General features: G+C 41.5%; 1 protein-coding gene across 6 annotated transcripts in view; it reads left to right on the forward strand.

The window, feature by feature from the left end:
- Nucleotides 1-12,125, forward strand: part of PRKAA2 (protein kinase AMP-activated catalytic subunit alpha 2) — a 124,593-nt gene that overhangs the window by 9,034 nt on the left and 103,434 nt on the right. For 5 of the 6 annotated variants that reach the window (XR_008305718.1, XR_008305716.1, XM_053243668.1 and 2 more), the window contains 5 exons: nt 609-702; nt 3,599-3,743; nt 4,795-4,882; nt 5,482-5,706; nt 7,655-8,156. Coding sequence is in view for 4 of the 6 variants with exons in the window: in XM_053243668.1 (XP_053099643.1) it covers nt 609-702; nt 3,599-3,743; nt 4,795-4,882; nt 5,482-5,706; nt 7,655-8,156 (1,054 nt within the window). In the remaining 2 variants the exon portion in view is untranslated. Of the gene's footprint in view, nt 1-608; nt 703-3,598; nt 3,744-4,794; nt 4,883-5,481; nt 5,707-7,654; nt 8,157-12,125 lie in introns of those variants that run through there. The other variant, XM_053243669.1, reaches the window with a different exon arrangement.

Consider the following 12,125-nt stretch of genomic DNA (forward strand, 5'->3'; position numbering starts at 1 on the left):
TAGTGATCCCTCTAGAATTATGCCTGTGGTCATGAAACTGATCTCCTTAGTTAACAAATTGTGTTTTCTCTCTAGCAACCCTTGTTCCTAGGCAAATTCTGAAGTTGAGTATTGACATTTTGATGAAAGGAAGGATATGATTTTTTTTAAAAAAAATGCATACAATAAATATTATTGTACTTGCAGACTTCAGTCTTCTCTTGGCACTGGAATTTAGATTTACTGTTCCCTCTTATTACTTAAATCTGAGTATCGCCTTTGTCTTGTCAGGTATTCTTGCACATCTCTAGCCAAAACATAAATTTGAAAAAGGTTAGTCCTAAATGAGGTAGCTTATTGAGCAAAGATTGCAGAGGTTTATATAAGCTTAAAGGCCAGGAGAGAGGTAAATCTGTCAAACAGATTCATTTAACATAGCCCAGAAAGTATATATTTGTTTGTATCAACTTCCATTTCAGAAGTGGAAAGCAATTATGTACAAAGTGAAATCCATTGGTTGTTTTTAAGGAAGCCATTAGATTAATAAGAAATTTTAAGACCTTGCTCTTATCTTACTAATGAAAACTTTACAAACAAGAAATCTTTTATGGTTTTCCCCCTTTTAATAGGTACCAGGTCATCAGCACACCAACAGATTTTTTCATGGTAATGGAATATGTGTCTGGTGGGGAATTGTTTGATTACATCTGCAAAAATGGACGTGTAAGTTACTTTATTCAGTAAGGATAAATGTGTGTGGGGGTGGAAAGAGAATACTACTGGCAACTAGAATGGCTTTGCTAAATGGGCCTCTTTTAAGGTTATTAAGGCCAAAAATAGACCTGGTTTCATCAGTGTCCCATCTGGAATGACTTGGCTAGCCTGCCACTACTGTGATATATTTTCTTGCTTGTAGCTATTCACTACAATATTACAATGCAAATATTCTGTTGCCTCAATGATTCCATCTTGCCTCAATGATTCCATATCATTTTTAATTCACAAGTAACAAACATAGGAGATAACCAGGAGCAACTTTCCCTGGCTCTCTATATTTGTAAGCTATTAACATTCAAACTGTTTACTCTGGAATTTGAGGATAATATGTGCAGATAATGTGTGTGCCTTCAGTGGTGGCAACATGCTTTGTGACATTGCAGCGATGCATCAGCTATTTTAGGCAGTCCCATGCACTCATCTTCTGTTACAGTGTAACTGAGGAATGATAAATTTGTGATATAGGTGTCCAGCAAAGACAATGAGCGACAGAATCATCTAGAATGGAGATAAGAGTTCAGTCTAAGAAAGCAGGCAAATGACCTCCTCTCTCAATGCACATCTGGCTGGCTGCTCTTGGATGGACCTTAGTCTGATTCAGGAGGATAATGTTTGTGTTTTTATCATAGGGAATGTGCACAGTGGGGAACCCATGAATTCACTTCTTTCTGTGAACGAAGATAGACAGCAAATTGGCACAATTAATTGCCAAACAGGGTGTTCATTTTCCTCAGTCAGATTTTCCTATAGTTAAGCAGTTTCTAAATGGTTAGTATTTAGAATCTAAATTCTTTGCAAAAGTAGTAATAATAAACAGATTTTATTTCCACTGCACCAATGTACAAGTTAGAGGATCTCAAAGCAGTTCTCTCTTTAATCCTTAGAAAACCATTCACAGAGTTGAAATGCTCCCTGTTACATATGGAGGTCATTCTCACAACCAGCCTTACCTGCTAGGACGGTGCTAGCCCAGCTAGAGCTGGTTGTGAGAAGCTCTGGGATTGCTCCCAATCCCAGTGCTCCTCCCCTGGGTAGCCCAGCTTTTGTACCCAGGCGAAAAGTGAGGTAGGAGGATGTGCATGAGAGCTGGAGGGGGAGGAGTAGCCCAGCAGTGGGAACTTCCCCAATGCATTCTGTTGCTCACGTGGTGCACTGTGGGATTCCAGGAGGCCCAGTTCCCTCCCCTCCCACTCCCAGTTGCGGTACAGCTCACCACTGCACTGCTCATCTGGGCACGCAGGTGGCAGAACACAGAGAAGCCCACAATCATCTGAGGGAAGACAGGTAGGCTCCTGCCTTCCCCCCAGCCCTCCTGCACCCCAGCGCTGATGGTCATGTGAACCTTATTGTAACTTTCATTTCACCAAGTAAACTTTATAAAATTCAGTATTCAGGGTTTTTTTAAAAACTGGTAGTCTCATGTTTTCCTAATTCAATCCATTACTCCTAATTATTCAGAGAATATGTATTATTATACTGTATAATTATACTTAACGTAGAAGATGTAAAATGTGAAGTATTAATCATCATCATCATCATCGTATCACTATGATTATCTGTTGAGGCTAGGGATGTGCGCAGAACCAGCTGGCCCAGTTTGGTTTGAGTCCAGTCCGGACTCGAACCTGACTGGACCCGTTCAGTTCAGCAACCCTCAGAAACCTGCCCCGCCCCCAGTTAGGTTTGGTCCGGGTGTGTGTGTGATTTTTTAAAAAAGTTTTTTTTTAACCTTTTTCCCCTTTGGGGGAGTTCCTTGGGGTGGTGGTGGTGGGTTCGTGGAGGATCCCCCTCACCCCGCTGGCTTCCGTAATCTCCCCCTCTGGCCCGTTTGGCCAGTTCTTTAGCCCATTCGGGCCTCTGTAGTTTGGTGCAGCCGCCACACATGCTCAAATGGCCTCTGTGAGGCCTGGCCCAGGGCCTCGCAGAGACCATTTGCACATGCACGGTGGCCGCAATTTTGAGCAATGCGCTGAACTACAGAGGCCCGGCCTCCATGCCAGGCCTCACAGAGGTCATTTGCATATGTGCCACGACCACCATTTTCACTGCCGCTCTGAACTACGGAGGTCCAAACCGGCTGAAGAATTGGCCGAACAGGCCAGAGGGGGTGATTACGGAGGCCGGTGGGGGAGAGGGAACCTCTGCGGACCCCCACTCCCACCCCAAGGAACTCCCTCAACAGGGAGAAAGGTTAAAAAAAACCCCGCAACCCCCCCAACCATCGGGGAGGGGGTTCGGTTCTACCCTGAACCATTGAACCAAACCAGTTTGACATCTAATTGGTTCGGGGTCAAACCTGTTTGCACATCCCTAGTTGAGACTCGTCAATTAGTGGCCTGAACACAGTTAAAAATAAAGTTCCTATTTACAGACTAGGTTTGCAGTCCTAGACACACTTACCTGGAAGCAAATCCATTGAACATAGTGGGACTTACTTCCAAGTAAACATCTATAGCATTGCACTGTTAGCTAATTTAGGTTATCTCAGGTTTCTGAAACAGTAAGGAGAAGTGTAGACAAATTTCTACATGTTGTGGAGGTCTCTGGCAAAGAACCCATGGGGTTTTATGGTCTGCAGCAGTGAAAATTTGCAAAGCAATTAACTGACAATTGACTGGTTAAAGCAGTACAGTTTTAAAACTTGAGTGTTTTTAATTCCTTGACAGCCTTCATTAGATGAGAACAGTGCAATGAAATATCTCCTTGGGATGGTTGATGGTTTAGTGTTGTTTTACTGCAGTTCTATCTCTTGTGGCTCTCATTATAGAGATACATCTTGCCTTGTTGAGTGTCCTGCCACAGAAACCATGAGCATTCTTTCCCTTCCTGTGCATTTTGGTAGGTTGAAGAGACTGAAGCTAGACGTCTCTTTCAGCAAATCCTCTCAGCTGTAGATTACTGTCATCGGCATATGGTGGTTCACAGAGACCTGAAACCAGAGAATGTGCTGTTGGATGCACACATGAATGCCAAGATAGCTGATTTTGGTATGTGACCCCAGCAGCATTCCAGAAATGTAACTGCCTAGAAGCCACTTGCTGGACTGTGTCAGCTAACATCCTTCAAAGAACCCAGAGTCAATTTTCATCACCATTAGCAGTTTCTTTCCTACTGTGAAAAGCTTCCCTCATTGTAAACAATGATCCTCACTGATGTAATAAAGCTGTGTCTGGGCTGCACTAATTCAGATTTCAGGTTTAGGTTCTCATGGATGAACAATGCTCCATAAAAAAAATAAAAAATCCCTCCACATGAGGGGGGGGGGAGGTGTCAGGGAGAAAGGTTCTAGCCTATTCATATGCCTGATACCTGTATACCACAAAAATGGTTTACCCCCTCAATGAGGATCAGGCCATTGACTCTTCAGTGGAGACAGAGCTATATAGTTAGGCTATTTTCAGTATCAGAATATATAAAATATATACTTATACATATAAATATATGTAAATACTTACAAAATTAAGAATTTTAATTTCTCTGAATCACTGGCCATGATCCTGCCCCATCAAGCACAGAGGGAAGGGTACAGAGAGAATTCTCACAGCATTGATGCTCAGACTCATCCCCTGCCTTTCTGGATACACAGTAATGTGCCAGCCAGGCACTGGAACACAAGACTCTTCTTTCTCCCCACTCAGGACACCCAGAAGACTCTTCCCTGTGCCAGAGCTTATTCCAACTCCTTGCATGGGTATCTTGTTACAGAAGACTGTGGAATAGTGGACACCTGAGTGCCCCAAGGGGAAAATCTTGCAATAATCTTTAAGAAGCTAGCTTTCAAAATGAAACAGATCTTTACAGAAACAGGCTTTCTGCCATGTGAAAAATTAATTCTTAAGCAGCTAGTATAGCATTGTTCTAGAAACCCTATTTTCCTTTGGTTTTGTTGCTCTATAAATTGACCTGCTGCTTTTTATGCTGCCCCCCCCACACACACACTTTTTAGCAATACCCAGTGCCATCTGGCCTTACCTTTGGAGTGATTTGTGTTTGTCGACATGTTAGTTGACAAACTTGCTTTCTTCTTTTTCTTTTTAGGGCTGTCCAACATGATGTCTGATGGTGAATTTCTGAGAACCAGCTGTGGCTCACCCAACTATGCAGCACCTGAAGTAATCTCTGGAAGGTAGAGTATGATGCCATTTTGGGGGAAGACATGTTTTTGGAATGGCCTTCACTCTAATGGCTAAGTAGTTTGTGGTCACTAGTATATTTAGGCAACAGTCATATGGCAGGTTCCTGTGTGGCTGGTTGTAGCTTAAAGTAATGGAGCTTAAAGTAAGAAATGGTAGCACAAAAAGAACTCAGGAGAAATACCAGGATTTGATGAGTAGGGGACAGTTATCAGTCCAGAAACCTGTTATTTCCATTCACTGTATTGAGACATGCCCTCAAAGAGTATGCATTCCTAAGTCACAGATTTCCCAAAAGTGCTGGAATGCCCAAGAATGTGTTAGGGACATTTGAAGAATGTGGGATAGGATGATCAAAGAGGAGAGATTTGGGCATCCCAGAAGGATAGACAGATTGTGGACTGAGCTGAAATAGCAGGAAGGTTGTCATAATTGGATCCTCTTCCAGATGTCATTTTGAGTGAAGGAGGCTGCTATGCATTGCTTCTCTCCTCTTCTCCAAGCTACCCAGGTTGTGCTTTGGAGCTTCATGCAGGATTTTGTAATGCATTCATTGCCTTTACAAACTGAATGATACCTTCTTTTTGTTTAGGTTGTATGCTGGTCCAGAAGTTGATATCTGGAGTTGTGGTGTTATTCTTTATGCTCTTCTCTGTGGGACTCTTCCTTTTGATGATGATCATGTCCCAACTCTCTTTAAAAAAATCCGTGGGGGTGTCTTCTACATTCCCGAGTACCTCAACCGTTCAGTCGCCACCCTACTCATGCATATGCTGCAGGTTGATCCACTTAAGCGAGCAACCATCAAGGACATACGGTAATTTCTGGTGTCAAAAATTCCAGCGTGCCAGCCTAGTAATATTTTCTGTGGTGAAGAAGAACACGATCATGTGATACAATTATGGAGAACAAGAAACTGATGGACTGGAAACTAGCTAATCTAAGCAACTTGCATTGTGGTTGAGTGTTCTGTATCAAAACATTTTTTACAATGTTTCACTTGCAGGTATTGAGAATACAAAGATGAGATTTCACTTCGGTTATTGAAATGACAGTAACATTTCGGTAATCAGATAAGTAGCAAATGGAAGTGCAAAGAACGATGGTCAAACTTCCTATGCCTAGATGTACATACCTAATTAATTAATTATACCACCCACTGCCAGTCTCCAGGCAGTGTACAGCATAAAACAAACCAAGAATAAAACAAACCAAGAATTTAACAATTTAAACATATAAAAATCTGATTTAAAATATCCATTAAAAACACACCCAACTAATTATAAAGCTTGGCTGAAGAGATGTGTCTTTAGTTGTTTCCTAAAAGCCAACAGTGATGGAGGAGCGGCTCTGATCTCAGTAGGAAGTACATTCCACAGTCCTGTGGCAAATACAAAGGCACACCTTTGAGTTGCCAGCAGATGAGCTGGTGGCTCCCCAGATGAACCTTCCCTGAAGAGCTTAGAATAGGCGACGGGGTTCATACTGAAGAAGGTGTTCTCTTAAGTACTATGGGCCCAAGCCAGGGATGTAGCTATAATTGAGCAGATGGGTTCAAAGAACCCAGGCCCCCTAGCTCCTGAGGGCCCCCAGCTCCACCCCTCCCTATTTTCTTCATCATCTCCCTCACTCTGAGGGGCCACTGGGGAGAGGGGTGAACATTGGCCTCCCTCCCCTAGCTACGCCCCTGGCCCAAGCCATTAAGAGCTTTATAGGTAATAACCAACACTTTATATTTTGCCTGGAAACTTATTGTTAGCCAGCGTAGATCTTTTAGAATCGGAGTAATGTGGTCTCCACAGGATGTCCCGAAGACCAATCTGGCGGCAGCATTCTGCACCAATTGCCGCTTCTGGACTACTTACAAAGGCAGCCCCATGTAGAGTGCATTGCAGTAGTCAAGCCTGGAGGTCATTGGCATGTGCGCCACTGCCTTAAGGTCACTTACTTCTAGGAAAGGGTACAGTTAGCGAACCAGTTGAAGCTGATAAAAAGCACTCCTGGCCACTGCCTCCACCTGAGGTATCAGAGAGTGGGTTGGGTTGGGTCCTGCTAACTGAGCAAAGAGGTACCTTTTAAAAGTGATGATTTTCTTTATTTAGCAGGGGGAGAGCAACTGACCCTATCCATCCCCTGCTCAACATCACTCCAGCATCCATCCTATCTTATGTTTCTTTTTTGAATCGTGAGCCTTTTGGGGACAGGAAGCCATTTTATTTATTTATTTATTTATATCGATGTAAACCACTGTGGGGACTTTTGTTGAAAAGCAGTACTGTATATAAATATTTATCATATTTGTATTCATATTCTTTACTATTAATAAGCATTACACATCAGGCTTAGTTCTTTTTATAAATGATTAGCTAATTTGAATCCTACTGTGCTCGCAATACCATGTTTCCCCGAAAATAAGATAGTGTCTTATATTAATTTTAGCCCCCCAAAATGCACTAGGGCAATTAGCGGTACATCAGAAATTACTGCTAGGTCTTACTTTCGGGGAAACAGGGTAGTTTCTTGTGACAGTCCATTCAAGAGTACATTCCAGAGTTAGTGATCATATCCAGAAGCTTATCAGCAAAAATATTGAATCAGCTAGTATAAATTGCAGATTTTTGAAATTAAAAAGTCGGGCAAGATACAGTACACCAGTTGACATTATCATTCATCATTTTAGTGTCATGCTTTCTCTTACATGAGGAGTCAAAGATAGGCTGTTGGTAAATAGTATTATTATTGATTAGAGTAACATTTTTTTCTAGAGAACACGAGTGGTTCAAACAAGATCTGCCCAGTTACTTGTTTCCAGAGGATCCTTCTTATGATGCCAATGTGATTGATGACGATGCCGTGCGGGAAGTCTGTGAGAAATTTGAGTGCACCGAGTCTGAGGTGATGACCAGCTTGTACAGTGGGGATCCCCAAGACCAGCTTGCAGTAGCCTACCACCTTATTATTGACAATCGGAGAATCATGAACCAAGCCAGTGAGTTCTACCTCGCATCCAGCCCACCCACTGGCTCTTTTATGGATGACACTATGCACATCCCCCCAGGAGTGAAACCCCATCCAGAGCGGATGCCTCCTTTAGTAGCAGACAGTCCCAAAGCAAAGTGTCCCTTGGATGCACTGAATACCACCAAACCAAAACCATTGACTGTGAAAAAAGCCAAGTGGCATTTAGGAATACGGAGTCAAAGCAAGCCTTATGATATCATGGCTGAAGTCTACCGTGCTATGAAGCAACTGGATTTTGAGTGGAAGGTAGGGAATGTTTAATTATAAGTTCTCAATTAATTGATTTATTGAGCAGTCCCGCAAGTGTCATGATAGCATTAACAATGCCTAATAATTATAATTTGTTTACAGCTTTCACATCTTTCACCGTGCATATCAGAACATTAATTGTGGTTAATGTTAAATAACCTTTACTTATAATTACTGGCCTATGATACCGTATTTTCTTTTTTAAAACTACCTAAGCTTGAGAATGGGGAGCTAATTCTCTCTTACACAGCTGTACAGTTAGCAGGAGCTGTTCAGATTTCTAATTTTAGTAGCTAATTCCCTTCTAGGTAATTAATCTTCCTGAAAGCTCCTCAGAAAAGAAGTTTGTCTATTATTTGTTTATGGTTCGCAGGAATGATATGTCCAGATAAAACCATGCAATATTGTTCCCTTAAATCTGTCTTGGATAATGCAGTACTTTCTAGCTGACTCCCCTTTTTCACAAGGCAATTGCTTGTTTGCACAGTATTGAGCTATATATAACAAGCTAAAGCATATTCGTGTCAAGTTCTTAATGCCATTCATTTATTGCCACAATTGGGGTTGACTTTGATTGCAGCCCAGAGGGATTAGTTTTTTGTTGGGTTTTTTGGTGAGACCTTCTGTTCCCTCTCCCTTTTTTGACCTAGCTGTTTATAGGAAGGTGTTGGTGTTTACCCAGCAGTAAATTCATTTTCTTTTTTTGTACCAATTCCATTTAAAGTTATAAGTAATAAATCGAAGTGCATATTCTCTGTTGTCTTGCTTATACATGTATTATATATTTACTGAGAATGCCTGATTTAAAAACAGGACTGCTTACCCACCTTAAATAAAACAACCACCAGTATCTTCCACTGAGGCAACTCAGATTCCATGCCAGGAAAAGCTGGATTCTGTGGCCTGTATACATTTTGATAGTGAGTCAGTTTACATTTACTTGGTTATTTGGAATAATGTATTTTGACTCTTCTAGCCAATGGAAAGGACAAAAAACTGTAAGATGTTAAACCCTTGTCCTCTTTTCTTCAGAGGAAGAAGCAGCCATCTTGCCTACTGCAGCCTCTGTTCAAAAAGCATCTCTACCCACTTTTAATTCCCTTTCAGGGTCCTGAGTGCAAAGGTGGTTCTGGGATTCGTAGTATTTTCTGAGGCTGCAGCCATGGCTTTGGAAACTTTTTCTTAAACAAGAATATCATTTAAAAGTGAGTTAGACTTTTTAAAAAAGACAACATTCTTCTTTCTCTTTTTTATAATTAATATTTTTTCAGACAGAATGAATTTTTTTTAGAAATCATACATTATGGCAAAATAATGATTTTTTTAAATTAATTATAAAATTATATTTCATCTTTCAGTGTAATAAAATGTTTCTTCCTTTCAGTTATATCTGTAGCATATAAATACCCACCTCTTCCATATCCAAATCCCTCACCCTTTGAATAAGCAAACACAAAACAAAAAAGTATCCAGTCACAGAATTGTCCAACATCACTGTCTACAAAACTATCTGTTACAATGCATACTATTCCAAGGATGGTTTCTAAATTTCATTAGCTGCACTGGCTCCCAATCCACTTCCGGGTTCAATTCAAAGTGCTGGTTTCACTCTTTTAAGCCCTAAATGGCTTTGGACCAGGTTACCTGAGAAAGCACCTTGCCCCAACTTGGACCTTAAGATCTTCTTCGGAGGTCCTGCTCTGAGTTCTCCTACCAAATGAGGTGAGGTGGGTAGCTGCTAAGGAGAGGGCCATTTTGGTCGTCACACCACATTTATGGAACAGCCCCCACAGTGATGTTGGCCTGGCACCATCACTTTATTTTTTTAGACACCAGAAGACCTTTCTGTTCACTCGATCATTTAAAAATTGATTTTAAAATATTTTAAATATTTTGTATTGTATTGTTTTGTATGGGTGGTTTTGGGTGTGTGTGTATGTGTTGTGGTTTGATGTTTTAATATTGTGTTGTGAACCTCACAGAGAAAAATTTCTTATGGGGTGGCTAACAAATAAAGTTTACTACTACTACTAAATTTGTGTCGTCGAGTCGGTGTCGACTCCTTGCGACCACAGAGCCATGTGGTTTTCTTTGGTAGAATACAGAAGGAGTCTACCATTGCCACCTCCCACACAGTACAAGATGATGCTTTTCAGCATCTTCCTATGTCGCTGCTGCCCGATATAGGAGTTTCCCATAGACTGGGAAACATACCAGCAGGGATTTGAACCAACAATCTCTTGCTCCCTAGGCAAGTTACTTCCCTGCTGTGCAATTAGGTGGCTATTTTTATTTTATTTATTATTATTATTATTATTTCTAAATAAAATCATGATGATGATGATAATTAGATTTATTGAACGTCGTCATGAGCTCCCCTCTTAAAATAAGCTATATTTTTCATAAGCAACCGAAAGCAATAACTCAGAATTCCATTGTTCTACCTCAGGAGTATCTTCAACTTTTCATTTCTGTAGTTTAAGGCATTTAATCAGAACTATAGCCACCTAATGATGCAGCAGGGAAATGACTTGACTAGCAAGCCAGAGGTTGCCGGTTTGAATCCCCGCTGGTATGTTTCCCAGACTATGGGAAAAACCTATATTGGGCAGCAGCGATATAGGAAGATGCTGAAAGGCATCATTTCATACTGCACAGGAGGAGGCAATGGTAAACTACTCCTGTATTCTACCAAAAGAAAACCACAGGGCTCTGTGGTTGCCAGGAGTCGACACCGACCCGACAGCACACTTTACCTTTAATATCCACAATAACCAGATTTTTGTGCCTCTGGATGAATTCCAGTATAAGTCTAAAGATCATTGTAGAACAGGAGTAGGCATCCTTGGTTCTCCAGCTGTTGTAGAATGACAAGTGCCATTGTCCGCAGCCACAGTAAATGGTGCTCTTCAGCAACAGCTGGAGAGTCAAGGTTGCCGAGCCCTTCTACAGAAGATGTATATGCAAAATTAGAATCCAAGACCAAATATACTCTTTCCAAAACCTCTATCTAGAAGGTGGGAACATGCTCACACTCCCATAAAAGATATACTAATTCTGCATCTCCTGTATTACACTGCCAACAGGTATCAGTATTTGAAAGGCAAAGACCAATATGATCTAAATAGAATTTTTTGCTGGATTAGTTTTAATCAAAAATCCACATTTCTCTGTTTGCCAAGGATCAAGCATAAGGGCTTATATGATTCGTGGTTCTTCATCACTGGAAGAAGGGTTGTGAGTCACAGGAATCATTCCGCATCCCCGTGCTGAAGGCTTCTTTGCGCAGCACTCATGAACAGCTGGAAAAGGCTTGTGAAGGGAAGGGAGAGATGCAAAAATCATTTTCCCACTCTGCGCCCAGAGCACTGCGTAAAGAAGCCATCATTGCAGGGATACTGAGGGCTTCTTACAGACCCACAAAACAGAGGGCTACACATCATGTAAGTGTTGGGAATTCTCTCTGGTAAGAGAAACCCTTTTTCATTATAGTAGAGTGCACAGAGGCACAACACAGCAGAATTTGGTTAGGCATGCATGTATGCTGAGAGTAAAAGAACTTGGAGCCAGTTCATAGTTTCAAATCAATATAAGGACTATTTATTAGAGAGCTCCATTCTAGATAGGAAAGTGAAGAGATGGGATCTCTAATCTAGCTAGCTAGCTGGATGCAGATGGATTCTGCATCTCTGCACACATGGTGCAGGGAGAGAGGAGCTTGCATGTTGCAAGGGAGAACGAAGGGAAGAGAAGGGAAGGAAGTAGGAAGTGGCTGGAAGGAAGGAAGTCCCTAAGAATAGCAATCTACATATCAAGGGATAGTGTCAGAGCAGTAGAGAAGGGATGACCAATGTCTTGACCCTCTAGCCCTCTGACTCACTAGTCTGTCCTCCTATGTCATTGAGACAAGAGACAGCGTATAGTCCTTCACTTCCGACAGTAAGCTCTTCTGTTTTATACATTTTG

The sequence above is a fragment of the Hemicordylus capensis genome, chromosome 4 (genome assembly GCF_027244095.1).
Source record: "Hemicordylus capensis ecotype Gifberg chromosome 4, rHemCap1.1.pri, whole genome shotgun sequence".
In the NCBI taxonomy this organism is placed as follows: Eukaryota; Metazoa; Chordata; class Lepidosauria; order Squamata; family Cordylidae; genus Hemicordylus; species Hemicordylus capensis.